This window comes from Simochromis diagramma, unplaced genomic scaffold (genome assembly GCF_900408965.1).
Source record: "Simochromis diagramma unplaced genomic scaffold, fSimDia1.1 OVJJ01000603.1, whole genome shotgun sequence".
Taxonomy (NCBI): Eukaryota; Metazoa; Chordata; class Actinopteri; order Cichliformes; family Cichlidae; genus Simochromis; species Simochromis diagramma.
This window is the reverse complement of record NW_024387414.1, coordinates 8,081,902-8,107,683: the sequence shown is the minus strand read 5'-3', so window position 1 is coordinate 8,107,683 and position 25,782 is coordinate 8,081,902. Positions and strand designations below refer to the sequence as shown.

Below are 25,782 nucleotides of genomic sequence, written 5' to 3'. Positions count from 1 at the left end.
ATAGGAAGAATAGAAGGCAACAAGAAATAAAGAGACAGCCCTGATATTCCCACGTCTTATGAATTTATTTATTAGGCAAATAACCTTTAAAATAGAAACATTTTAGATAAAATACATGCTGAACAGAAACAGAAATATACCCTCACTCTGAATGTGTAAAATATGTCAAAGGTTACATGAGTAAATCAGCAGCTTCAATGATGACAACACAGCAACACTGTTAAAAAAGAAAAAAAAAAGGAAAAAAAGAAGGGCCTCTCAGTTCATTTCTTTGCTGAAAATGCATTTCCCATCATACTTCATCTAAGAGCATCCAAAGGAATTAAAGATAAGAAGGGAATCAACAAAGATGAGGCCTGACAGAACCCAGGAGCGTGTGGTCACTGGATGTTTGGTCGTGGTTTCAGAATAAGTTTCCCCGTCTGCGAAAAGACAAGAAAAAATTAAAAATAAAATAAAACCTTAAATTTTAGTAAAATGGTAAAAAAAATAAAAATCACCATGTTGACTCACATCATCACAGGACATGTTGTATTCTGCTAAAACTGTGCGGCAGCGAGCAGCAATACTGCAGGGGTAACGGTTAAAGACAATAACCAGGAATGGAAATAGGAATAAATCCACTATGTGATGTTCCTCAACCTGACAAAAATCAGCTTTGGACATCTGCTGATACCATGTACAAAAACGGAAACTGTTGAGAAATCAATAAACTAAATTCTTTACTGAGACAAAGACGATGGGATTCCAGTCAAACAGGCTGTTTAGGAAGGTGAATGAAGTGAGCTAGAGGTATCTGCATGGAACCCAAAAGAGCTGGTCAAATTCTCTAAATACTAAAGAAAGATGCTTCAGTGCTTTAATAACCTCCTACAACAAAATGTACACCAAACCACCCTTTATGAAACCAAAGTCCATTCACATCAAATAAAGTAATTAACATAGCTGACAAGTGCAGTGCAAATCCTGATTAACAGTGCATTTTCTATTCCATGACATAATCTCCTGATATGGTTTTGAGCCTTCAACAACAGGCTGTTAAACCCACATGTGGACTCTGACCACTACACTGCTTCTTATCAAGCTGTTGTCTTGTTTGAGGCCTGTTTACTTATAATAGGAAAGAAAGCTTTATAAATATAGACTATGGGCAGAACTAAGGCAGGAACTAGACTGAATCATCTCTCCAGTGTGAAGAGAAAATAGGAGTTGACAGGATGGCCAATGTGGCAAACATTTCAAGTTATTTCATTTAATAAAATACTTATTTAAAACTAAAAGTAAGATTTTTCCCTCCAGACGTTCTCTTTTTATATGTCCTGCACAAAACATAAGATACAAAAGTATCTAAGACAAGCTTCTGTTGTCCATCTTAGTTTCACCATGGCAGACCCATGTCGACAGCATCCACCATGACACTGTTCAGCTGTCTGATATGAGTATAATCGGATTGTCTGAGGACCCATGATCTTATCACAAAGGTCAAGATGAAGAGATTAGGAAAAACCACAGCCTGGGAATTATTTTATCTGCAAGGCAACATCAGGCTAGATGTAAACTGTAAGAAGTCAGTTTAATTTTCTCCACAGTAGCCACCAGTACACTACTGCAGATGTGTGTGGTACAGTAAACATAGGAACTTAACTGAATTAAATTGATGGGCAACTGTCACAGATACCTGATCCAAGTATATGAGTCGCTAATTTGTGTTTACCGAAGTAGAAAAAAACAAGGATACATTGATGGCGCCACAACTCGTTTGTGTATTCCAGCGAAGAAGAGAGCTATTAGAGTGATGCAGCTGATGGTGAAGAAGGGATGATTCCATAGGGATGAAAAGAAAGATACCTGCATAACAAAAGGAAACAAAGCAACATCAATCTGGGTGAGAAAATATTTACTTTTACAGATGTTTTTTTTAGGATGTGATGACAACATCTAGCACCAGTGCTTGTGTCTGCTATTTTATGACATAGAAATTAATTAATTAATTAATACCAAATTATTATTAATTAAAAGTGACACTTCTGGGTGGATGAAAAATGTATTTCTTTTTAAATGTAACTTTCAATTTTGAAATTTTTATGTTGCCACTGGCTTTACTTATGAAGTTATGGAGGCTCAGAAATGCATGAAAGACAAATGAAGAAAGACAAGATTTCAGCACGCCCATATGCACTTCAAGGACCTTTAACTTGGAGATTTAGAAAAGAATGAAGGTAAAATTTTGAATGACTTCATTAATCCTGTCAAAGACACTGTAAGATATAAATAAATACAAAAATCTGGAAACCATCTTCAAATTTGGCTGGTCTTCTATAGAATGAGGAATGAAATTTTTTCAGAAAGATGGAGACCTCAAACCATGAACACATCCAGGGAGACAAGCTAAACGTTCGAGATATGCTACAGCTGATGGAGATATTCAGACAGGCAGAGATAGAAAAGAGGCTTAAGGGACAGAAAAACTTCTTATAAGACTAGCCTAAAATTTGACAATGTGGTCAGTTATAGTTAAAACACATGTGCAGACACTATACCTTGATTAGAACTCACCTAAACTGTACTAATACATGAACAATTATCTATTAATGCATGAGGCTGCTTTTATTGGATCAAAAGTTACCTAATGATACCACTTATCCCTGTTGGCCATACTGTTCAATACAAGGGATATATATATATACCTCTGATTTCTCTTCGAGTCAGACTTTCTCGACAAATACTTACTTTCTGTGTGTCTGGGTCTATTAACCAGTTCCAAGCTCCAGTAGCTGTACAGACAGACACCACTATCAGTATCACTGAAAGAAAACATAAGAACAAGATATTAAATCAACTCACCGTAGAGCTTTAGCTAATAGTTGCAGTTTGAGATCAACATGAACTTCTTTCAGGTTAATTGCAATATCAAAAAGATGTCAACCATTGTAACTTCTCTGCTGTTGTTACTTACTTCTCCACCTGCCTGTGGCAGGTTGCAAACAGGAGACATACTCTGTCAGTCTTCTCTCAAAGGCCTTCAGGTCTGCAACAAAACAACAGGACCATGAGCAGACGCTGTGTTTGGACCAAGGATTACGCAGGTATCCCCAGAAAAGCTTTTTTTTAGTCTCTTCCCCCAAAAGAATGTCATGAAATTTAATCTTAAAATAAAGCCAGCCTTAGCCCTATAGCTCAGTTGGTGTCATCACTCAAAGTTGTAAACTGAAGACAGAAACCCACCATTACTTAAAATGAAGCTCTTAAATGCCCTGTAGGTTTGCTACACTTTCACTTCCAAGCTGATCATATTCCCTACATATGTAAAAATAAAAATAAAAAGTTGCTGGCTATGACTCTACGATCCCAGTTACAAAAGCGGGGGGATTTAACAATTAAACATGTGTTTGCGTGTAAATAATGAAGGGTATCAGTGGCTGAATGTTTTGTCAGTTAGGCTAACGAGCATGCTAAGAAAACTAGCCGGCTAACGCATCATTACGCCAAAATTTCACAACCCATCTTAAGACGTTTGCTCAGTAAACATTCCGTGGCTTTGGCTGCAACGACTATACCCGCTGAAACTTTACATTTGATTAATTTGAGTCGCTTTTACTGTTGATTACCTTCGGCCTGTTCCAAGGAGTTCATGTCTGAACCACTGTCTATGGTCTGAGAAGCAGCTACAACACCCTTCCCCTCAGCTGTAGGACAGGCCTGCTGACCAATCCTGATCGAGTGTGTGCGCAGCTAATATGATTGGGTGTGACCCAAATAAGGGGCGGTGCCAACGTTAAAGTCCCGCCTGCTGCAGGCAAACTGCATGGACGGCAGGTTTCGCTTATGTAACAGTCAAGAAAACCTAATTTCTATGTTCCAGAAAGCGCTCTTACGAATGGAAAGTAGTTTGATATGATTACATAAAAACTACATGGGAGAAAATGCAAGCATCTAATAGTTTGAAATCTTTGAGCAGACAGATTTGAGATAGCCCAATGATTGTTTGAATCCATCCACCCGCACATAGTTCAGGATCACAGAGATGGCATTGTTCTGGAATCCTATTCTAGCCATCACAATGGGAGAAGCAGGGGTACACCTTGGACTAGTCACATTCCTGTCAGAGGGACAATGCAGACTTCAACTGATTTCATTTAGTTAAGACTAGAAATCATTTGAGTGATATTTGGAAAATGAAAATATGTTCATCTTGACCTTGATCTGTTTATACGTTTTACCGTTCTAAAAGTCTTAAAAACAAAAATAAAATAATTATCAAATACTAGACAATTTACTGATATGTTTTCTTCCATCTCTGAACTTGCAGAAGTGTATGGAGGGGAAGATAGAAGGAAAAAAACAAAAACAAAACCAGACTGAAATGATGCCTTGACTTTTTATTTTTTTATTTTTTTATTTTTTATTTCCATGCAAGTGTATCATTTATAGTCATACAAAACACATTCAACACCACTGATAATCTTTCAAATAAACAGAAAGCCAGGGAGCTTCATTCATGCCAGTGTTCCCAAGCAGGATGTATGAGGAGTAATTTTCTAAAATTCAAGGACTACTCTTCTGTTTACAGCCTGCATTTTGTTCTGCAGCTTCACTTTGAACTTCTCCATCAGCACAGCCTCTAGTTCATCTTCTGTTATGTTTTTCATGTTATAGAGATCAACACCTTCATCTGGCTTAAATATGACCTCACTGTAGATCAAGCCAACCAGCGCTGTGAATCCTGTGGGCGTCTGCAAAGAGCAGATGGACTTGTTGGTGAACAGTGAGGTGGGGTCTGTCTGGAGGTCATTGTTCACTTGAAAGAAATGATCTGGCTCACGAGGCTCCAAGGTGAAGCAGTGGATCAGTCGCGTCTCCTTCCGGTTGACCAGACTTGATTTAGCAAATTCTGGGTTAGGAACCTCCGTTCTTCTGCCAGTCTTCTCCAGCATCCACAAATTGTCCTTGCATATGAAGCGAAAGACTCCTCCATCCTGAGGCTGTTCCTTTCCAGAGATGAGCTCGAGGGGCTCCCGTATTTGGCCAGATAATCCAAAACTTACATCTGCTATATAAGCCTTCCCATCAATGATGACCTTGTTAATGAGATGTACTTCCTGGGATTCAAAGTCATTAATGCTCGTGTCGAAAACTCTGGAGCCCAAGGTTGTAGTGTCATAGCCCATTTGTCTCAGCACCCAGCTAAACAGGTAGTTGTTCTCAAAGCACCAACCTCCACGGGTACCCCTCACAACCTTATTGAAGATAACCTCAAGGTCCATGATTATTTTCTCTCCACAGTGGATGCTGAGGTTCTCAAATGGAATGGACATAACGTGCTGCCTGTGGATCAGCTTCAGTGTTGCAAGATCCAGTTTATCATAGGAGCCATGGAAACCAATTCTTTTGAAGTACTCTTCCAAATTCATCTTGCCTGTAAAATGCAGGACAACACATTGATAATCATTTCAGGTCAGCAGCATGTCACTTACAAAGCTTTTTTTTTTAAAAAAACAAAACAAAACCCCAACACCTTTCATTTTGTGTCACATCCTGTCAATTTATAGGATGCAGCCAGATGTCCAACTCTAGGTCTAGCCTGGCAGGCTCTTTGCTTCCTTACAATCTAAGAATCAATGATTCAATTCAAGACGCCTAATCTTAATTAACATTTCATGTAAGAGTATCTCATTAAATTTATAACAATTAAATTTCATTCCCATTTTCTGTTCATGTAAAGACAATGGAAACGCAAGATGGTGGAAGCATTAGTGTTTTAATAGGGCAGGTTATCCTACCCCTAATTTAACCCTTTCAACAGCTGCTTACCAATACTAGTCTTTGGGCTGTGCTCCCCCAGAAATGTTGAATACAATTAAAATGATCTGAAAATTTTGCGCAAACATGTTTAATCTTACCTTATTTGATTGTGTTTGATCAAGGATGTGTTTTGATGAGTCTGGAAGCAAAAACAGGATAAAGGTAAGTGAGCTACTTTATACTACAAAAGGAATGTATATAGCCAGTCTCATCCAATAATATGCATCGATCATGATGGTGATAGGGGTGGCGCATCCCAATTGCTTAGCTGACAGAAGCAATACACAAAACAAATAAGCTTTCATGAATGTGGCTCAGAGTTTCTGCTCCAATGAGTGATGAAAGCCTTTTCCCACAAAACAAATCATATCCTCTTTATTCCTTCTAATGAGCTAGGCTTATCCAGCTCAAGGGAGAGGTATAGTGAGCATCTGCAGCCATCTGTAAAACCCAGTGGACACACGTGATTTTGGGCTGCATTTAAATCAGTGTTGGGACCTTGCCAAAACTGGTACCATCAGAGTTTGATCCACAACACAATATCATCTGGAAGCCTGATTGGAAAAGGTTTCTTTTTTTCCAGCATGATAATGATCACAAACACCCTAGCATTGTAGTCAAGGCATACCTGGATGTGGGGGAGACAAAACAAGACAAAAAACCCCACACACCACTTCACAATTGGGCACCACCAGTCATGGATTGGAGCCCTGAAGGTTTGAATCTTCTTCAAAAAGCCTGGGAAAACTATTCCTTAAGGCTCAATTACAAGAAAGCTTGCCTAAGAGCTCAAGCTGTGTTAAAGAATGAAGGTGGCCACGTCAAATGTTGCTTTCAACATATTTAAAGCTTTTTTTTTACATAGCACCTATAAGCTAAAACGAAGATAACACTCCCAGCAAATACCTGTTTGAATAAATAAGAGGACAACTGGTAAAAGCTTCCTATAAGACATAAAAGTCCTTAACGGGTCTGTAGGTTCTCCTACACTGTTTTGTCTTTGGTGGAAAAAATAAATAAATAAAGATAAAATAAAAGGACCCTGAAAGCCATCCTCTTAGTTTCTGTCAAGTCTTTTGAGTAACTGCAGACAGCATCATGGCGCCATGTCTCCGAGTTTGACACAGGGATGACAGTTTCTTCTTTTTTTGATGGCAGTTGAATTTGAACACTTGGCTGTGTGGTGGACCTCCGGTAGAACACTGCCAACACTGGTGTGTTTTCACCAATGTTTCATAAATGCAGTCACATTAGCGCAAATCCTAAACCTTAGCTGTGACATTTTGCGCAGGAGTATTTGGAGGCAAGGTTACTTGCAATAACTCCGTTTCAAGGTAAGACCATTAGGAGTAATTACTTGGCCTTGTTTTTCCCGCCGTCAAAATGGCGCTGGCCCCTGACTAAAAGGAGCAAAAGGTCTTGTTCACGGTAAAGTTTTTGCTCAAGAACAATCTGAAAAATATCTCCTAGCTCGACTATTTACATCTACTGCCAAAGTACAGAAACAGTGTGGAAAGTGTATTATCAGTGGTCACTATTAGTTTTTATTTTAAGCACAATAGCTTCATGTGTTGTGTAACTGCTTTAATTAGTCCAACTTACCTGTGGGCTGGGTTGTGCCCTGCAGCTGCGTGCTGTCTGTAGCTAATGGTCAAACGGTGCGTGACTGTCAACGCTCAGCTGCACTTATAAAACCCCAGGTATCACCACTAGAGGCGCTACTAACCAACTCTTTACGAAATTCAATTATATTTATATAAACACTTTTCCTCTCACACGGCTCCAGATTAAATAAGAGTTGTACCAAATCAGGTGCAAAGACTGCAACACTACAATCCACCTCATGCATTATTGGTTATGGCAAAATTCGACATGTTATTCAAATTTGTATTTCAAATCTAAAACTGGACTTTCGTTTCTTTGCATATAGATTTATTATTATTTTTTAAATTGGTTTTGACTGCAGTAACATATTTTTGTAAATACTATAAAATGATTCGGAACTCATTATCATTGACTCAACATTAATTGATATTAGGTGCTGTTATTGATTTATTCTGTGTATGAGAATGAGCTGAAGGTTTCTTGGTTTAAGCCTTTTAATTGTACAAGCCAAACCACGCGCCAGGCAGGGGAGACAGAGAAAATACAAGGATACATAGGCTTTTATGATAATTAATCATCATAATATGGTTTGTAGTATTTTGAATTTTATTATTTGGGGGCAGGAGAGAAATTAGGTGGGTCTCGTTGGGAGAATCTTAATCGTAAAAGCAAACACCTCTATGTGTGGGTTTTATGAATGATTTCACTGTGTGCAGTGTTTTTGGCTTATCCTGGTTTGGAGTGTGTGAATCCTTTTGAGATCATGTAACTGCTATGAACAGCTGTTTTCTCCCAGGCTCCACTAAAGGTCTCGATTTTAAAGTGTAAGAGTTGGGAATTAAAATTTGTAATTTCAACGATATTCCTTGTTACGTTGTTCTGTTTTCGGGTCTCTGACAGGTCATTTATTGTCGCAAAATAATGACGTCACTTTGGCATATTTAATAGTTATTTCAGGCGTGAAGCCATGAGTCTCCTAACTTCATTCACGTTTAAGTACCACAACCAGCTACTTCTTATAAACACGTGAGATTCAATTCGACCACATTTATGAAAACAAAATAAAATATAGGTTTTTGTGTCGACAAGCAGAGGTAATTAGAGTTGCATCTGCTTATCCAAGGACGAGACTTGCGGTTTTGGTCACTGATATGAATAAATTAGTGTTATTAGACAAATTTCCACGCAGTTAAACACTGCACCATGTCTATTATACCACAAGGTGTCGTTATCGTACCACTTACCTCTTTCCAAGTCGAACAACTGAGGTAGAAATGTTTCTTTCAAGTGACAGAACATGATTTGTTGTATTTGTTTAATTAAATATATACAATTTCATAGTTGTATTTGAGAAATGCAAAGGAAAAGTTAATTTTGGTACTGATCTCCTTATGTGGCCACTAAAATATTTACAACTCTGGACCTGCAAAAGTGTGTGTGAATAAAATGAAACAACACATTGAAAAAGTGACTTTACTTCTTTCAGTCATAGAAATGCATCATATGAAACGTGACATTCAATGTGACTTATAACTTTTCAAAAACAGAAATTTTGCAAAGCTTGATTTACAGAATTTTCCTTAGGGATTAATAAAGTATTCTGATTTTAATTCTGATTACTGTTTTAAAGCTTTTTCAAAGCAGGACATCTGCTGGTTAATTCTCTAAAGTGTGTAGCATGCTTTTTTGTTTACAGCCTTCAGTTTGTTCTGCAGCTTCACATTGAACTTTTCCCTCAGAATTTCTTCTAGCTCATCATCTGTTACATTTCTCATGTCATACACATCAACACCTTCCTCTGGTTTGAAGGTGACCTCACTGTAGGTCCAGCCAACCAGTGCTCTGAATCCTGTGGGTGTCTGCAAAGAGCAGATGGACTTATTGATGAACAGTGAGGTGGGGTCTGTCTGGAGGTCATGGTTTACCTGAGAGAAATGATATGGCTCACGAGGCTCCAAGGTGAAGGAGTAAATCACCTGTGTTTGCTTCTTGTCTAACAGACTTGATTTAGCAAATTCTGGATTAGGAACCTCTGGTTTCCTGCCAGTTTTCTCCAGCATCCACATGTCCCCCTTGTCTATGAGGCGAAAGACACCCGCCACCTGAGACTGCTCCTTTCCAGAGATGAGCTCCAGAGGCTCCCAGAGTTGGAGTGACACCCCAAAACTTACATCTGCTATATAAGCCTTCCCATCAATGATGACCTTGTTAATGAGGTGTGTTTCCTCAGAGTGATATTCACCACCAGTAGGGCTAAAAACTCTGGAGCCCAAGGTTGTAGTGTCATAGCCCATTTGTCTCAGTACCCAGCCAAACAGGGAGTTGTTCTCAAGGCACCAACCCCCACGGCTGCTCCTCACCATCTTGTTAAAGATGACCTCAAGGTCCATGGTAATCTTCTCTCCACAGTGGATGCTGAGGTTCTCAAATGGAATGGACATAACATGCTGCCTGTGGATCAGCTTCAGTGTTGCAAGATCCAGTTTATCATAGGAACCATGGAAACCAATTCTTTTGAAGTACTCTTCCAAATTCATCTTGCCTGTAAAATGCAGGACAACACATTGATAATCATTTTAGTTCTGCAGCCATCTCATTGACAAAGCTTTAAAAAAAAAAATACATTAAAAAAAAACCCAACACCTTTCATTTTGTGCTACATCCTGTCAATCTACAGGATGCAGCCAGATGTCCAACTCTAGGTCTAGCCTGGTATGCTCTTCGCTTCCTTACAATCTTAGATCAATCATTCAATTCAAGACACCTAATCTTAATTAACATTTCATGTAAGAGTATCTCGGTGGCACGGTGATTAGCACTGTATCCTCACAGTAAGAAGGTCCTGAGTTCAATTCCACCATCAGGCCACGGTCTTTCTGTGTGGAGTTTGCATGTTCTCCCCGTGTTTGCTTGGGTTCTCCCCAGGTACTCCGGCTTCCTCCCACAGTCCAAAAACATGCACTTTGTGGGGATAGGTTAATTGAAAAATCTAAATTGCCCATAGGTGTGAGTGTGAATGGTTGTCTGTCCCTGTGTGTTAGCCCTGCGACAGACTGGCGACCTGTCCAGGGTGTACCCTGCCTCTCACCCTATGACAGCTGGGATAGGCTCCAGCACCCCCGTGACCCTGAAAAGGATAAGCGGAAGCGAATGGAGAAAAAAATGGATGGATGTAAGAGTATCTCATTAAATTTATAACAATTACATTTAATTCCTGTTTTCTGTTCACGTAAAGACAATGGAAATGCAAGATGGTGGAAGCATTAGTGTTTTAACCAAGTGATCCTAGCTTCATCGTTTCAGCTGCTTACCAATACAATTCTTTAAGTTGTAAATGGTAGTAAATGATAAATTCTTATTTTTTCATGAAATAATGTGGTTTTTATGGGTACAGCAATTGTTGACTTTAACTTGGCATTTACTGCACAAATTAATACATTTTAACACCTTTCTTTTGGTTAATACTATAAATATCATTCTAATGACAAATGTTGAATACAACTAAATTAATCTGAAATTTTTTATCCTTACCTTATGTAATTGGTGTTTGATCGAGGATGTGTTTTGAGGGTCTGGAAGCAAAAACAGAAAAAGGTAAGTGAGCTACTTATGGTTTTTCTTACTATGCTGCAAATCCATCTCATTTGCCTTAAAGCTTCAAAAGCAAATCCTGCAGCTTCTTTGAATCAAGTCTGATAAAGATGTCACTTGCAGTCATTGCAAATCAGTATATTCAACACTTTTCCTTTCCTTAAAGTAACAGAAAATAACCTGCAACAAGAAATGCGGAGCAAAAATGTTTAACCTTACTTTGTTTGATAATGTGATCAAAGTTATTTTCTGAGGAATATATCCGTGAAGGCAAAAAAAAGAGGGCAGTAACTGATCTCTTCTACCTGGTGAACTTCATGCAATAAAGTGGGTGAGCTTAAACAGCCAAAAGAACCTGACAGTATATTACTGATTTACTTGATCATAAGTTAATCAGTGATAGAGTTGGTGCAACTCAGCTGCTTCACTGAGAGAAATAGTGAGAAGTCAATGCATACATGGAAATAAGTATTTATAGAATTTTATCCATGCAGTTATTAAAGTTCTTTCAGCAGCACATTTAAATTCTAATATATACACATTTGGAAAGAAGAAATAACGCATCCCTCACCTCAAAAGAGAAAAGTCCAGTACACAGGCAATAAAACACACCCACATTAATACAATAATGTCAATGATTTTTCAGATAATGACCGATATTATTCATATCATGGCAATTTCTATGATATTACAAAACAAAATAGTTTCTCTTGAATGTGATCATATGAAAGAATATATACTCTGGTTCTTTTACAGTAAGTCCTGTTGTTGGTTTTACAAGAGGTTTGTTATTAACAGGCGCTTGGTGGACAGACCATTCATGCAGAAAGTTTGAAATGGATGAAATGTGAGGTTGATTTTATCTAACAACTGGATGTGTACGAGCAGTACAGCCTGATTAGAACTCACTTAAACTGTAATATTAGAAGCATAATTGTCTATTAAAGAACATGGTCAGTTTCATTGTACACTACTAAAACCAGCAAACTGTGGAAGGATAACTGGTAAGTTTATCAAAGAAAAAAAAAAGTTCTTACTGAGAGGAAGACTGTCAAAAGCATATTTTCTGTTGTTAAAAGAGGCTGATTTATTTATGTATTGTCTGTCAAAGGACCCACCCACTGCAGGGATCATAATGTGTTATGATCCCTGCTCCCTTTTGAAGAGAATAATCGGTAATGACAACATCATTTTTGTAAAAGCAAGAAACCTTGACACAGAACATAGAATAAAACAGCAAAGTATGTTTAATGTCATGACACCCAAAGAGCCACTGTCCATTCAAGTCTGTTAAAATACAATTTAGGTTATTCTATCTAACACATGTTGATCTAAGAACTGCCTGTGGATGGCCAAGATGAGGATCTGAGTCTCAGTCGTGTAGAGGTAGAGGCGTTGAGGACAAATCATTTGATATACAAACGTCCTTGTATAAACCTATGACACTATAACAACTTCACAAAACAGGACATTTTAATACTGTGAATTACTCAGTTACCATATATAAGCATTATGATAATTTTACAATGGTGAACAGATAAACAGGTAATATAGTTTGAAAAATAGAAATATTCATGGAATCTTCTTTCTTCATTTCAAGATCAAAATGTTGCCTTTGCAAGAATGTTTTAAGATTGAATTTATTAAACTGGAGAGAAGCAGTGTGCATATTTTCTTACTCTTTCTAGCAATATATGATTTTTTTTTGTCAGGATGTCTTCAGATTTGCTCAGTTTTCATCTTTTGCTGTTTTACAAGGTTGAGGATAAATACTATGAAATAAGTTATCTTAGTTTAAGCATTATGATATATGGGATTAATAAATATACAAACAAAACAAAAAAAAATGTGACACAAAAACATTCAAGGTAGCTATAAATATTAAGATCACTACACTCACTATTATATCCAGAAAAGTACAAACATGGTATGTTTTCCCATCCATCCATCCATTCACTTCCGCTTATCCTTTTCAGGGTCGCGGGGGGCACTGGAGCCTATCCCAGCTGTCATGGTGCGAGAGGCGGGGTACACCCTGGACAGGTCGCCAGTCTGTCGCAGGGCTAACACACAGAGACAGACAACCATTCACACTCACATTCACTCGCACATTCACACGTAGTGGCAATTTGGATTATCCAATTAACCTATCCCCACAAGCTGCATGTCTTTGGACGGTGGGAGGAAGCCGGAGTACCCGGAGAGAACCCACGCAAACACGGGGAGAACATGCAAACTCTACACAGAAAGACCCCAGCCTGATGGTGGAATTGAACTCAGGACCTTCTTGCTGTGCGGCAACGGTGCTAACCACCTTGCCACCGTGCTGCCCCCAGGTATGTTTTCCCTCATACTGTAAATCATTTTATTTAATGCACAGATACCCTATGTACTTTTAAAATTAGGGATAAAACTCAGATACGTTTTAAGCCTAATTTACATATTCTGACAGACTTCCCATAATGCACTGAGCATTTCTCCTCTACTCCCTTCTTCTCACTTCCCACTATAATACAATTCCAAATAAAGCTACTTTCAGCTGCTCCCTTATTTACAAGGAGCTGCCACAGCAGGTGGCTCTACCTTCGATTTGTCATTCCTGGTGGAAACCCAAAGGGAAAAGCAAATGTGTAAACTACTACACTATAATAACACTAGAAATTAAAATATTTATACTTGCATATATACTTGCATAGCTTTACTGTTGTTAGGTATGCTGCATCTATTTATATTTTCCTGTTTAGTGTACTTTGCTGCTGTAACAATGTTCATAATTATGTAATGATTATGTGGATAATTGATTGTTGTGGTGTTTTCTGTATTATTGTAGGGTCTTTACCTTGCAATATAAAGTGCTTTGAAGTGACTGCTTTTGTGATTTGACGCTATATGAATACAATAAAATCAAATTGAATAATTGGAATTCAAATAGTTATTTTTTTATCGTTCCATCATTCAGTGCACATTATTTAGAGCTCATTTATTTCTGTTTTTATGCAACTACAATTCTGAAGATCTAAATAATTTAATTCATGGAGTTGTCAAATATTTTATTTTGCTGACGAGCTTCAACATAAAATGTTGATATGTCAGGATTGTTTTCAAAGTGTGTACCAGGATTTGTTGCTCATGAGCTTTAGTTTGTTCTGCAGCTTTATGCTGAACTTTTCCATCAGAATTTCTTCTATCTCATCATCTGATATGTCCCTCATGTCTAAGACATCAACACCTTCCTCTGGTTTGAAGGTGACCTCACTGTAGGTCTTTCCAATCAGGGCTCTGAATCCCGTGGGAGTCTGCAAAGAGCAGATGGACTTATTGGTGAACAGTGAGGCAGGGTCGGTCTGCAGCCTGTGACATTTATCTACAAAATGATCTACCCCGCGAGGCTCCAAGGTGAAGCAGTAGATCTGCTTTGTTTCCTTCCTGCTCACCAGACTTGATGTAGCAAATTCTGGATTAGGAACCTTTGGTTTTCTGCCAGTCTTCTCCAGCACCCACATGTCCCCTTTGTCTATGAGGCGAAAAACACCCGCTGCCTGGGGCTGCTCCTTTCCAGAAATAAGCTCCAGAGGCTCTCGCACTTGTGATGACACCCCAAAGCTTACATCTGTTATATAAGCCTTCCCATCAATGATGACCTTGTTAATGAGATGAGAATCAAGCGGGCCAAAGTCATTGAGGAAACTATTGAAAACTCTGGAGCTCAGTGTTGTCGTGTTGAAACCCATTTGTCTCAACACCCAGCCAAACAGGGAGTTGTTCTCAAGGCACCAGCCTCCACGGCTGCTCCTCACAACCTTATTGAAGATGACCTCAAGGTCCATGGTGATCCTCTCGCCACAGTGGATGCTTAGGTTCTCAAATGGGATGGACATAACGTGCTGTCTGTGGATCAGCTTCAGTGTTGCAAGATCCAGTTTATCACAGGAGACATGGAAACCAATTCTTTTGAAGTACTCACGCAAATCCATCCTGTTTGTAAAATGCAGGTTATGACACCTTTTGTAATATTCCTCAGATAAGACACAGGATACTTTACACCGGATCATATTATACTGAATTTAGTGATCAGTCGTATATCAAGTTAAAAGTTGCACTTATATATGCAAAATCGACTCCTAAACATGTTGTAAAGTAGTTTATCACGGACTTGTTTTTGTTTGTTTTCAACAATTCGGTGTAACTCAACCTAAACATGCTCATGACGCGTATCTTTCTGTTTTATCACATTTTGCACATTTTGGGTGGTGCGTTTTGTACAGATACGGAACGTGCAGGCCTGCTTAACTTTGGGCAAGTTTTTCAAGTGAGTAAATTATGGAAAACGAGAAAGGCAATTTCGACAAACGTTCATCCGTGTGCCTGTAAAAGTATACCCTACTTTTTTGTCACCACGATCAGGTCGACAAATACGCATACTTTAGGAAACATAAAGCCCGTTGGCCGTGCCTCCCACCGGACTGTTTCCTTTAAGAGTTTAGTGCACTCTTTACTTCACTGATCTCTCTTACATAACACAGCCGCTTACCTTTGGACTTTGAAGTAACCTGCAGCTCTGCGTTGTTGTTCTGGGTGGCAACTGAGAGTAAAATATGACGTCGTCGTCAATTTTCAGTTTGTATCACCACTAGAGGGACTACTAATCAAAGACTTACGTAAATCCTCTTTTTATTTTACCTTTTAAAATGATTATTCACGTTTTCCCCTCACACAACTACAGATTAAATTAAAATTCTACTAATCCGAGGGGGAAAAGTCTGTACAGTGTATATAGAGCAATATTTCACTCCTTTATTAGTTCTCACTGAAAACTCCACTCTCTGTAAATTGGTGGGTTAAACTTTTTTATTCTTGAAATGATTATATTGTTTTTAATTGTGGCTCAGACAAATATTTTTTATGTTTTTAAGGGATTTGACTGCTGTGAAGCCTTCCTGTAAATATTAGGGCCCTCACAGCAGTATGAGTCACTTTACGGCAACTATCATTTTGATTTCAGGCATGAAGCCAGGAGCCACAGCGGAAAGTTTCTAACAGCAACATCCTGAAAGCAGCCATAGCCACCTTCAGACACCATTGACACAGCTTATACACACAGCAAAATTTGTATCGTGTTAATAAAAATATTCTGGTTAAAATCGGTGAAAAAAAGTCATATCGGAAGTCTTCGTAGTCTAAAATACAGCTTTCAAAACAAAAGCATGAGACGTGTATCGTTAGTCCAGATTAAAGTGAATGCTATGACAGTCTGTAAATCTAAACCATGAAATTCGACAATATCTACGGATCTGTTGTATAATTTTGCGTTTAGCTACCATTAAAACTATTTTACAATTTGTCAATGCTTTGCTACATGAAGATAATTTCGCCGGATTTCCTGTGTCCCCGTGCTTAACGAATCAGCGTCACTGGTGAGGAGGTACACTGGTGGTGCTATCTGTCGCTGTTTTGGAGGTTTCCAGGATTACAGTGGAGTTTTGAATGAGTCATATTGGACACTTATTTGTCTCGTTTTTGTCTGCCTCGTGCTCAGGTTGGTGTGTCCGTTGAATATGTGAGCTTTTAACAGTTTGGCGCACAGGGCATGTGCATAGTTTCAAGCATGCCTCGCACATACCTTTACTCTACTCATGCAAGCAACTACAAGTATGGATTAGTTAGATTTTATTCACTGAATTAAACTTGCAGTCACCTCGGGAAACAAAAATATACACTGACGTAGCAGCATGAAAGATTTAATAGCTCAGGTGGAACGCGTCATTGAATCTGCAAGCTGTGATTGACGTTAGGTAACCGCAAGCTGTTTAATTACGATTTTATTTCAGTTATTAATACTTTTATTCTTTAAATGCATCAGGCTGATTTATGTGTATTAAAAAAAACAAACATTAATAATATTGTTTTCTTAATTTTCCTCACAGATTCATCCACTTGGAATGGGAAATGCTAGCAAAGAGACGTTTTTAATAACTGGTGGATCTGGCTACTTCGGTAATCGGTAAGAACAATTTTGCCTTTTTTGTGTTATTACTACACATAAAATATTTAAATGCAGGCAAACGCTGCAGCGTGAGGGTAGCACCACAAGGTGGCGTTATCACACCAGTTATCTTTTTAAGATCAACTTTCTTGACATGAAGTGTGGTAGGATTGAAGGTAGAAATATGTGCATCTATTGTACTTTTGTCCTTGGTTTACTGTGCCTGTTATTTTGTTAAAATGGAGGACTGCTTTTTTTCCCCCTGAAGGCTCGCTCTGTCTCTGCATAAAAAAGGAGCCAAAGTCATCCTGTTTGACATCATCCCCCCAAGTCAAGAACTGGCAGAGGATGTTGTGTTTGTGCAGGGTGATATACGTGAATATCCAGACGTGGAGAAGGCTGTCACAGGGGTGGATTGTGTATTCCACATTGCCTCCTATGGCATGTCTGGCAGGGAGCAGCTAAATCGCCAGCTGATTGAGGCAGTGAACGTACAAGGCACACAGAACATCTTGAAGGCCTGTGTAGAACACGGAGTGTCCAGGCTGATTTACACCAGCACCTTCAATGTGGTGTTCGGGGGTCAGGTAATAGAGAACGGAGATGAAAGCCTGCCTTATCTACCTCTCCATCTTCACCCGGACCACTACTCCAGAACCAAGTCCCTGGCTGACATGGCAGTTCTGAAAGCTAATGGCACAGTGCTGAAGGGCCGCTCGGGCCTGCTGAGCACCTGCGCACTGCGTCCGGCAGGTATCTATGGGCCAGGAGAGCAGAGGCATCTGCCCAGGATAGTTGACTATATAGAGAAGGGGATCTTCAGGTTTGTTTACGGTAAACCCAGCAGCCTGGTGGAGTTTGTCCATGTTGACAACCTGGTGTCAGCACATGTGCTAGCTGCTGAGGCTCTGACCCCAGAGAAGCAGCACCGCGCCGCTGGCCAGGCCTACTTCATCTCAGATGGAAGGCCTGTCAACAATTTTGAATTCTTCAGACCTCTGGTAGAAGGCCTAGGGTATCGTTTCCCCACACTGCGCCTTCCTATCTCTCTCATTTACTTTTTTGCCTTCCTCACAGAAATGATTCACTGCCTCATCGGCCCCTTCTATAACTTCCAGCCGCTGCTGACACGTACAGAGGTGTATAAAACTGGCGTGACGCATTACTTCAGCATGGCAAAGGCAAAGGCGGAGCTCGGTTACGAGCCCAGGGAGTACAACCTGGATGAGGTCGTGCAGTGGTTCAGAAGCAGAGGCCACGGGAAGAAATGTCACCGCTCCTTCCTCAGTCGACTGCTGCTCAACGTCCTGTTTGTTTCTGCCTTGGTGGCTGTGTCTCTGTCTTTTCTGCCAGTCGTCGGCAGTTAATGTAAAGTAGTCTTGCCTTTTGAATTTGCCCAAAACATCATCCATACTGTGTGAAGACTGACTCATCAAAAGACAGTTTACATATTTTAATATGTTATCATCCATGTGCACCTTTCCTTTTAAAGTCATTAAAACAAGTCCAGCCATCTAAGGACCAAGTCTATGACCGCAGTTTAAAGCAGTAACATAAGTTAGTTTAATTTTTACATGCTACCTCTTTTTTAACTTGTAAGGGCAAACATCTATGATTACTGGAGAAATACATTTTTAAATATATTTTTGTGCAAAAATTAATAAAACCTGACCCGTGAAATTTGAATTGTGGGTTTTGATTTTTAAACTCCTCCCTTTATCACCAGGAAGACATATTTTAATTGGTGCATTTAGAAAATATATCTGTATATTTAAATAAATGTTAAAGATCTTAGCGACTATTTTCTATTGTAGAGAGTAATAACATGTTTTTTCCAAGGTTAATCGAGATTGCATATTTTCGTAATTCTTAAACTGTTTTGCTATATTTGAAATCCTCATATCGTGTTTTTATGCAGCTTATTGTAAAATAAATCATTTAAAGCATGATCTAGGCCTACCCTTTATTTATATGTAGAAAACGATATCTGAGAACATCTTTACATCTTTGAAAATTGAGTTTTAAACGCATCTGCCCTCCATTAATACTGAATCACTGCAGCTCATTCCTGGTGTAAAAGGAGTCGGACCAGGTGAGGCGTGCTTTGTGTGGTATTTCAGTCTGCCCGGGATGAATGCAGACGTCCCCTTCTCTCTTAAACTATTCTCTTCAGAGCCGGCAGCCCCTTGCTGAGTTGGTCGCAATCATTGTTTCTCTGCAGCATTAACCACATTCCAGAGAGGCGCAGCGCATCCAGTCTCCTTCCCCGCATTCCTTTCACGCGAACGAGTCCCCTGCATTAAACAGCGTTTTGTTGAGATTTTTGCGCTCTTTGTGCGCTCAGGCTTGCACACAAAGGGTGTTTGCAGCATATACGATTATCCGACCTACTTTGATTTCTTGCACAGTGGCCGTAAAGGAAATCTAGAGGAAAAACCAACAAGGGGAAATTCCTCCGCGCAGCGCGCCGTTGACTGTAAAGACCTTTCAACTTAACAAAAACTGAAGTTGACAAACGTATCGCTGTCGGCTGAAACTGTGAGAAAGAGTTTGTGTTTTCGGCGAAGCGGGGGAAGCAGAAGAAGACGATGCGGCTCTCGGCGGGGTTTGCGGGCATGTAAGTGGTTTTCTGTGAGTGAGGGACGGCTGTACGGCGGCGTTTTGTTTTGATTTCCATGTGAAACGCAATTAGTGCTCCGCGGTGCTCTATAGTTTGGCTCGCGCAGCGGAGCGCACTCTGAACTTGTTTCTCTCCTCGGGAGCACAACATGGAGCATTACCAGGAAGATTTGGGACTCCGGGCCACCAAACTGATGGAGGACCTTTCTTTGTATGATGCGTACCAGGACGGGATGTACGATGCGAGGAGAGACTTGGTGATTAACCCCGATTTAGACTTTTCGGCTCCGGCACTGGTTGAGCATAAAGCCAAGCCGATGAATGGGACCTCTGTGCTTCACCAGCAGCATCACACAGTGGAGAATTTCTCGTCCGGGAATAAAGTGTACAACGCGGCTCCAGTGCGCCCGGTGAATTGCAACCGGACGGTTCCTGTGGATTTTTGCGCCCCTCAGAGGGACGCGGTTTATAACGAGGATGGTTGTTGCACCAAATCCGAAGTAGCTTTGCCTTGTTATACAGGCACTTCCGAGAGACACAGGAGGTACTCTCTGGAGGTGCAGGGCCACAGGTACAGCACCGGCTCCACCTTTGACGGCGTGCCGCTCAACAAACCGGTGGCTGTGCCCGGCAACAGGTGCAACAGTGTCTGCATCGCCAGCAGCCACGACGGGAGATATAACGCCACCAGTCCTCGCTCCAGCCTGGCATCTTCTCTGTCTTCTCAAGAGCAAAGCAAGCATGCCAGCCCGAGGTCGAGCATCAGCAGCCCGCGTACCAGTCTGGTGGTACCGGGTCAGGAGAGGTACACGAGCCCTAGATCTAGTTTGGTTCACTGCGAAGGAAACAGTGTCCTCAGTCCCCGATCCAGCTATGCAAGCACCGCCAGCGACACGAGTAAACACTCAAGTCCCCGGGCCAGCCTCAACAGCTGTGACTGCTGCAGCAAGCCCAACAGCAACCGCACCAGCGGCATCAGCATGGGCTACGACCAGAGGCACACCAGCCCCAGGTCGAGCACTGCGAGCCAGTATTCCTTCACTACCAGCCCGAGATCCAGTTACTCTGACTCTCGGTACGGGCCCGTGGTCAACCAAGATCTGGAGGGAGTCTTGCACTCAGCGCCGCTGGCGAGTCCTCGCTCCAGCATCTGCAGCCAGGACGGGAGCGCAAGACCGGGGACAAGCGCAAACTGCGTGGTCAGCCCGCGGTCGAGCATCTCCAGTCACAGCTCCAGAAGTTCTCGCAGCTCCAGGGGGTCTATGAGCACCTATCCGGATCTGCAGCTTCCTTCCCCTAGGTCATCCATGCTGGGAACCAGTTTACACGAAGATACGCTGCTGCAGGAGTTTGGAGACTCCAACGGAGTTCAGAATCGCATCCATCTCCAGGGGCTTTCGGCAGTGCCTGAACCCCAGCAGCAGTCGGGGCAGACGGGAGGGACCGCGGATATACCCTCAGGGTCGCCTTCTTCTTATAGTTATGTGATGCCTTCAAAAACGGCTTCCTCGGGCCAGAGGTTTAAACTACCTTACCAGGTGACCCCCAGTCGAGAGAGTGGACCAAGCCAGGCGGAGAAAAGGCTGGAGGCGCTCACCTTGGAGCTGGAGAAGGAGTTAGAGATGCACATGAAAAAGGAATACTTTGGTAGGTTTGTTTTTGAAACACACAAAAATACTATTAGCGATGGCCGCAATCACAAAATCACTGGAAACATAAATCTGTGTTGCAGAATCAGTTTATTGCCATTGTTTATTACACACAGAAGTACAAATTTTAAACAAATACGAAACACAGACTATACATCATTTTCCTGCATAAAACACCCGTGTCAGTGTCTCCACAGCTGGGATTTGTTGCAAGTTGCACTAAAAATTTGTGCTTGTTAAGGGCACAGTGATGATGCCTGCACATAGGTTTGCGATGATATTTCCTAAAACATTTTATGATTGCAAAATTAATGCCATTTAAATATTTCACTTACTCTTAAATATAGAGTATTAATCTTATAAGGCACTGAACACCAAGGCACTAAACTTGCATGGCATAGCATAACTACAATGTGGCCTAATACTATATATTTTCCTAGTTTTCAATCCTTCCTGTATCACTATTATATTTTGGTGGTGAATGGGCATAAGGGTTTGACTCTGTGGCTTTCACAAAACCTTTTTCTAGTTTTTTGCACATATTAAGCAATAAAGGTCTTGCATTAACTTATAGGCAATCAAGATAATTTTTTCATTTAACATTTGATTGAGATTCTGCCTTGTTTCATGAACTTTTCCTGTCTAATGGTTGTAAAATGTGGTCACAGCAGCTCATACAAACAGCCCAATTTTGACCAAGGGCAAGGCATGATAGCAATGCCAAATATGTTGTGGTATTACTACCACGAAATCTCACTATCTGTGTTAAAAGGGCAGACATCTGCCCACTGAATCTACAATTCAAGGCAACTATTAAAAGAGTATTTTTCTGTGCGGGCAGGTTTATTTATAGGTTTGCCATCTCTTCAAGGTCTGTTTGCAACCTGCTAAAGCTATATCACCACTAACAGCTCCCTCTCTGGCAGATAAGAGTGGGTTTTGCAGGGCAATACTAATTTCTGTCTTGGCAGAGCTAACATTTGCAGAGCGCGGCACGTTGCTGAATGGAACCTTCTGTTCTGCCAGGTCATTCGGAGCAGTGTGGTCCGAGTTTGTTAGAGATTGCAGTCACTGTGAGCGTTGCGATTTAAAGAAAGGCCCTCCCCTTGCCCGTTTAGACTCCTTAAGATGCCCTATGTTGAAAATTGAACACGTGGTTACTTTATGCTGCAAAATCTTGACACTAAAACAGTTTGGTTGACCAGCAGCAACACAGCCACAGAAAGCCAGCTGAGGAAGTTTCTGTCTACCTTTTGAATTAATAGCCAGACAAATGGCTGCAGACGAAGAGCAGTAGTTTGTTTTATAGCCGGTGCACTTGCTCAGAGTGAGTCTGAGACAGCTGTTGATTTGTTCCAGAGAAACAGGTTAAAGAAGGAGGATGGAAGACAGGAGGGTGAAACGAGGAAGACAGCAGGGAGGGGAGCAAGAGAGATAAAGAAACAAGAGGGTGGAAATAGATAGAGATGGGGAAAGAAAGGAAAGGGAGGGAGAGAGAAGAATGCAGTCAGACGCTCCTCACATCGGGTCCAATAGAGACAGCTCTGTTTCCGTAGCGACAGTGGAGAAATTGATCGCTGGGCCTTCTTTTCGGGGGGCCCAGCACTGCTTGCCAGTGTCCCACTCTGCCCACTCTGCACTGCCGGCTGGCTCTTGTGTGGCCTCTGTTTGTTATAGTGGCAGAGGAGCTGTGAATCAACAGCTGGCCCGATACAAGCTTGCAATTGAAGCAGCAAAGTGAGTGAGGCCCACCCCACCCTTTTGCTTTGCTGTCCCTCCCTCTCTACCACCACCACCTTAAACCACTGCCTCCCCCGCGAAGCCCTTCATTAACCAGCCAGTGGGGAGTTGGGCAACACCAGACACTTGGCACACGATCTTGGCTGGCGGGCCAGACATAGTTGGTGGGGGTCAAGTCTGATCACCTGCCTAGAATTATAATGGCAGTAGTCATGCCCATGCCTGACACACACATGCTGACTTGCGGACAACAGCACACTGTGTGTATGCTGTACTGGACCCTACGCCTGTACTGGGAATGCACACTGCAGCTGACGAGATTAGAGGTATAGATTTTTTTAAAAGTCTCACTTTAAGTTTTAAGCCTAGATTGTCCGCTGAAGTGTGAAAAGCTACAGGAGCATTCACAGTTCACCAGGGCAGTCGCTCTTGAGGAGTTTAACATATCCCCCTCCACACATGGTGGGAAGTTAACTGTGTTATTCATTCCCAGTGTGCACCAGACTACATGTGCTTGTTTACAGTGCTGTGAATCACAGCTTTCTCTTGATCCCCTCTCCTGCATCTGTCTTTTGTTATATTGTCTTTTTTTTTTGGAGTAGGTGTAAATCAGGATTTGCTATAATGCCCAGGACTGTAAACCTACTCTATGTGCAGTAATGGAATCTCTCCATTGCAGACGTGCAGAGATTTTAAAGCATGGGAAGTGATGCAACGGGCGACACAAACTAAAAAATCCCTCTGCTTGTGCTACAGGTTTGAGCCTCCATTTGTTTGACTGAAAATTTTCATGTAACCGACTCATATCTACAGAGATTGGTTTGATATTGTGCCTTAAGAAGTCCAACTGACTTCACACTGAGCAGTGGTTAAAGTTTCATGAATCAGGCTGTGCAGGCCTTCTTACAACTCACAGCACGTCCGCTGTTGTCTTTAGTGATGGTAGAGAGGTGAAGGACCAGAGTGTTTATAAAATACTCTCTAATTTAACATTTTAATGTCTTTTAATTATATTAGATCAGAATGGTTGGAGAGATTTTCTTCTATGTGATCTTCCACACTAGAGTTTAGTGTTTTTTCTTTTTCAGAATAAGTTGTAATTCAAATGCACTCACTTATTTCACTGTCAGTCTAATCATTGCACTGTGTGCTTACTACACCACTGCCATCCACAGTTCTTGTAGCGTATATAAAAGATGGATGTAGCTGAAATTGAAGCCAGCACAGAAACGCCTTAAATCCACCAGCAGGGGGCGACTCCTGTGATCTATGGGAAGTCTTTATGAAAATTGCTCTTTCGCTTACTTCCTCACTAGTTTATGGCCTCAGTTTGTAGTTTCACTTCTTATTGGATACAAAACATATTCATTTTGCAAAATGTGGTCTTTTTTATAGGCAAAAAGGAAGATGAAACATAGCATAGTTTACACTATTTTTGACAAATCACCAGCCGATGAGATATGGGCCTATGTGTCCCCTGCCCCTTACTTATCACGCCTGGTTTCAAAACATCAAGATGGTGATGACAAATGTTCAGTTTGAGGCTTCACGTTTGACCTTCATGAACCAGTGGGTGACATAATGGTACCTACGGCCATCTTTATTTACAGTTTATTCTAAAATCAAACATTACTGCTTAGTTTTACTGCATCCTGCGAGTGCCAAATGAATATGTTGTGAAATGGGCACATGAGATGTTCAGCTCCCTGTTTTAAATGACTAATAAAGAGCACTTCAGAGATTTTCCCAGCTGCTCTGTAAAGGAATAACCACATCCTCACTCATGAGACCCTTTCGCATTTTTCACGTGTGTTCACCAAAACACATTTATGGTTGACATTTACATGTCAGTGTATGAAATCTTGACCGTGCTACTCACACACAGTAACTGCAGTATAGTTGCAGCTAGCGGGATTAAAGCAATAGAGGTAAATCAACGTAGCTGCATGAATAAATCATAGGTTTTCAGTTTAGCCGTTGGGTAGAGAGTTGAAGCCAAAAAGTCATGTTAGTAATTTCTCAGCTATAGATCACTTCTGTGGGAAACCAATAAAAATAACAACGAAGGAAGGAGCTGGAGGGTTATTTAAAAAACAAACAAACAGCCTAAAACCACTTATGAATCACATTTTCTTGTTATCAAGAAGCTGGATAATGTGTGTAAAAATAGGCACACGTGGTGATGTGAGAATTGGAAGTGGAGGGTATACACGAGTCTTTTAATCCGTCAAAAAATTGTGTTGTTTCACTAAACTTACACACAACCACCACCACATTTTGAGGAGTACAATGCAGAGAACCAGCGATTTGGGTTATCGATGTTCAGGCAGATTCACAGTAAGTCACGCAGTGCAGAAATCAATGCACAGGCACCATGTACATCACGCTGTAATATGAGCTGAGTCACAAAAAAGTCAGTAGAAAGGAGAATGTTGAGACTTTCTTACACTCACCTACACATTTCATGCTGATGCATGTAGTCTTAGTATAACAGGAAGTTGGCTTCACTCATACAGTAACATTCCTATCTGTGAAGTATTACTGCATCAAAAGACGCTTGTCCAAGTTATTCATAGTTGTCATTCCAAATAATTGGAAAAGGAAGTTCGCTGTTCTGATGCAGAGCAGAAAGGAAACAGAACTTGGTATGAACATTGGAGCATGATGCTAACAGACTGTGGTTTATCTCTTTTAAACACCCTGGACCCACCCAGACCTTATCAGTTATTAAACAGTAACCTGGTGCCTTTTTAGCAGGTCGAATTAAAAGAATGCAGCATTACTATGCTTCAT

At 40.8% G+C, this 25,782-nt stretch overlaps 6 protein-coding genes across 14 annotated transcripts in view; 2 read left to right on the top strand and 4 right to left on the bottom strand.

The window, feature by feature from the left end:
- Positions 1-44: 44 nt before the first annotated feature.
- Positions 45-3,734, bottom strand: cnep1r1 (CTD nuclear envelope phosphatase 1 regulatory subunit 1). Its single transcript, XM_040011083.1, has 6 exons — positions 3,609-3,734; positions 2,957-3,028; positions 2,731-2,804; positions 1,739-1,848; positions 514-568; positions 45-422 (listed from the first exon to the last, which is right to left on the bottom strand). Exons 1-6 carry the CDS (start codon positions 3,631-3,633, stop codon positions 381-383), a joined length of 378 nt encoding a protein of 125 aa, XP_039867017.1. The 5' UTR covers positions 3,634-3,734; the 3' UTR covers positions 45-380.
- Positions 3,735-4,392: 658 nt separating this feature from the next.
- LOC120721060 (arylamine N-acetyltransferase, pineal gland isozyme NAT-10-like) lies at positions 4,393-7,496 on the bottom strand. 2 transcript variants are annotated; one of them, XM_040011081.1, is made up of 3 exons: positions 7,405-7,496; positions 5,901-5,941; positions 4,393-5,416 (listed from the first exon to the last, which is right to left on the bottom strand). In XM_040011081.1, the coding sequence occupies exon 3, from the start codon at positions 5,409-5,411 to the stop codon at positions 4,539-4,541; it is 873 nt and encodes a 290-aa protein (XP_039867015.1). In that variant the 5' UTR covers positions 5,412-5,416; positions 5,901-5,941; positions 7,405-7,496; the 3' UTR covers positions 4,393-4,538. The 2 variants fall into 2 exon arrangements, with proteins under 2 accessions (XP_039867015.1, XP_039867016.1); XM_040011082.1 differs by lacking the exon at positions 7,405-7,496 and adding an exon at positions 6,709-6,728.
- A 1,209-nt stretch (positions 7,497-8,705) lies between these two features.
- Positions 8,706-15,624, bottom strand: LOC120721058 (arylamine N-acetyltransferase, pineal gland isozyme NAT-10-like). Of its 7 annotated transcripts, none has more exons than XM_040011079.1 (4): positions 15,530-15,621; positions 10,939-10,979; positions 10,496-10,534; positions 8,706-9,949 (listed from the first exon to the last, which is right to left on the bottom strand). In XM_040011079.1, the coding sequence occupies exon 4, from the start codon at positions 9,942-9,944 to the stop codon at positions 9,072-9,074; it is 873 nt and encodes a 290-aa protein (XP_039867013.1). In that variant the 5' UTR covers positions 9,945-9,949; positions 10,496-10,534; positions 10,939-10,979; positions 15,530-15,621; the 3' UTR covers positions 8,706-9,071. The 7 variants fall into 7 exon arrangements, with proteins under 7 accessions (XP_039867013.1, XP_039867011.1, XP_039867012.1 ...); XM_040011077.1 differs by lacking the exon at positions 10,496-10,534 and adding an exon at positions 11,218-11,260 and having other exon boundaries at positions 15,530-15,552; XM_040011078.1 differs by lacking the exon at positions 15,530-15,621 and adding an exon at positions 11,218-13,020.
- On the bottom strand, positions 13,233-15,520 carry LOC120721057 (arylamine N-acetyltransferase, pineal gland isozyme NAT-10-like). Its single transcript, XM_040011073.1, has one exon. The coding sequence runs from the start codon at positions 15,048-15,050 to the stop codon at positions 14,100-14,102; it is 951 nt and encodes a 316-aa protein (XP_039867007.1). The 5' UTR covers positions 15,051-15,520; the 3' UTR covers positions 13,233-14,099.
- A 640-nt stretch (positions 15,625-16,264) lies between the features above and the next one.
- sdr42e1 (short chain dehydrogenase/reductase family 42E, member 1) lies at positions 16,265-18,376 on the top strand. Of its 2 annotated transcripts, none has more exons than XM_040011071.1 (3): positions 16,265-16,534; positions 16,923-16,999; positions 17,250-18,376. In XM_040011071.1, exons 2-3 carry the CDS (start codon positions 16,938-16,940, stop codon positions 18,346-18,348), a joined length of 1,161 nt encoding a protein of 386 aa, XP_039867005.1. In that variant the 5' UTR covers positions 16,265-16,534; positions 16,923-16,937; the 3' UTR covers positions 18,349-18,376. The 2 variants fall into 2 exon arrangements, with proteins under 2 accessions (XP_039867005.1, XP_039867006.1); XM_040011072.1 differs by lacking the exon at positions 16,265-16,534 and adding an exon at positions 16,558-16,790.
- Positions 18,377-18,507: 131 nt separating this feature from the next.
- Positions 18,508-25,782, top strand: part of LOC120721054 (WT1 interacting protein) — a 37,150-nt gene continuing 29,875 nt past the window's right edge. The window contains exon 1 of the mRNA XM_040011068.1: positions 18,508-21,247. Within this exon, the coding sequence (XP_039867002.1) occupies positions 19,750-21,247 (1,498 nt within the window). The 5' untranslated portion in view covers positions 18,508-19,749. The remainder of the gene's footprint in view (positions 21,248-25,782) is intronic.

Bases quoted from the DNA above. Each gene is read 5' to 3' on its own strand.
- LOC120721060 (XM_040011081.1), bottom strand. From the start codon at position 5,411: ATGAATTTGGAAGAGTACTTCAAAAGAATTGGTTTCCATGGCTCCTAT.
- cnep1r1 (XM_040011083.1), bottom strand. From the start codon at position 3,633: ATGAACTCCTTGGAACAGGCCGAAG. The intron at 3,029-3,608 runs GTAATCAACAGT...GTTTTGTTGCAG, and splicing joins CTCCTTGGAACAGGCCGAAG to ACCTGAAGGCCTTTGAGAGA. The intron at 1,849-2,730 runs GTAAGTATTTGT...TTTGTTATGCAG, and splicing joins TAGACCCAGACACACAGAAA to GTATCTTTCTTTTCATCCCT.
- LOC120721057 (XM_040011073.1), bottom strand. From the start codon at position 15,050: ATGATCCGGTGTAAAGTATCCTGTGTCTTATCTGAGGAATATTACAAA.
- sdr42e1 (XM_040011071.1), top strand. From the start codon at position 16,938: ATGGGAAATGCTAGCAAAGAGACGTTTTTAATAACTGGTGGATCTGGC. The intron at 17,000-17,249 runs GTAAGAACAATT...TTCCCCCTGAAG, and splicing joins TCTGGCTACTTCGGTAATCG to GCTCGCTCTGTCTCTGCATA.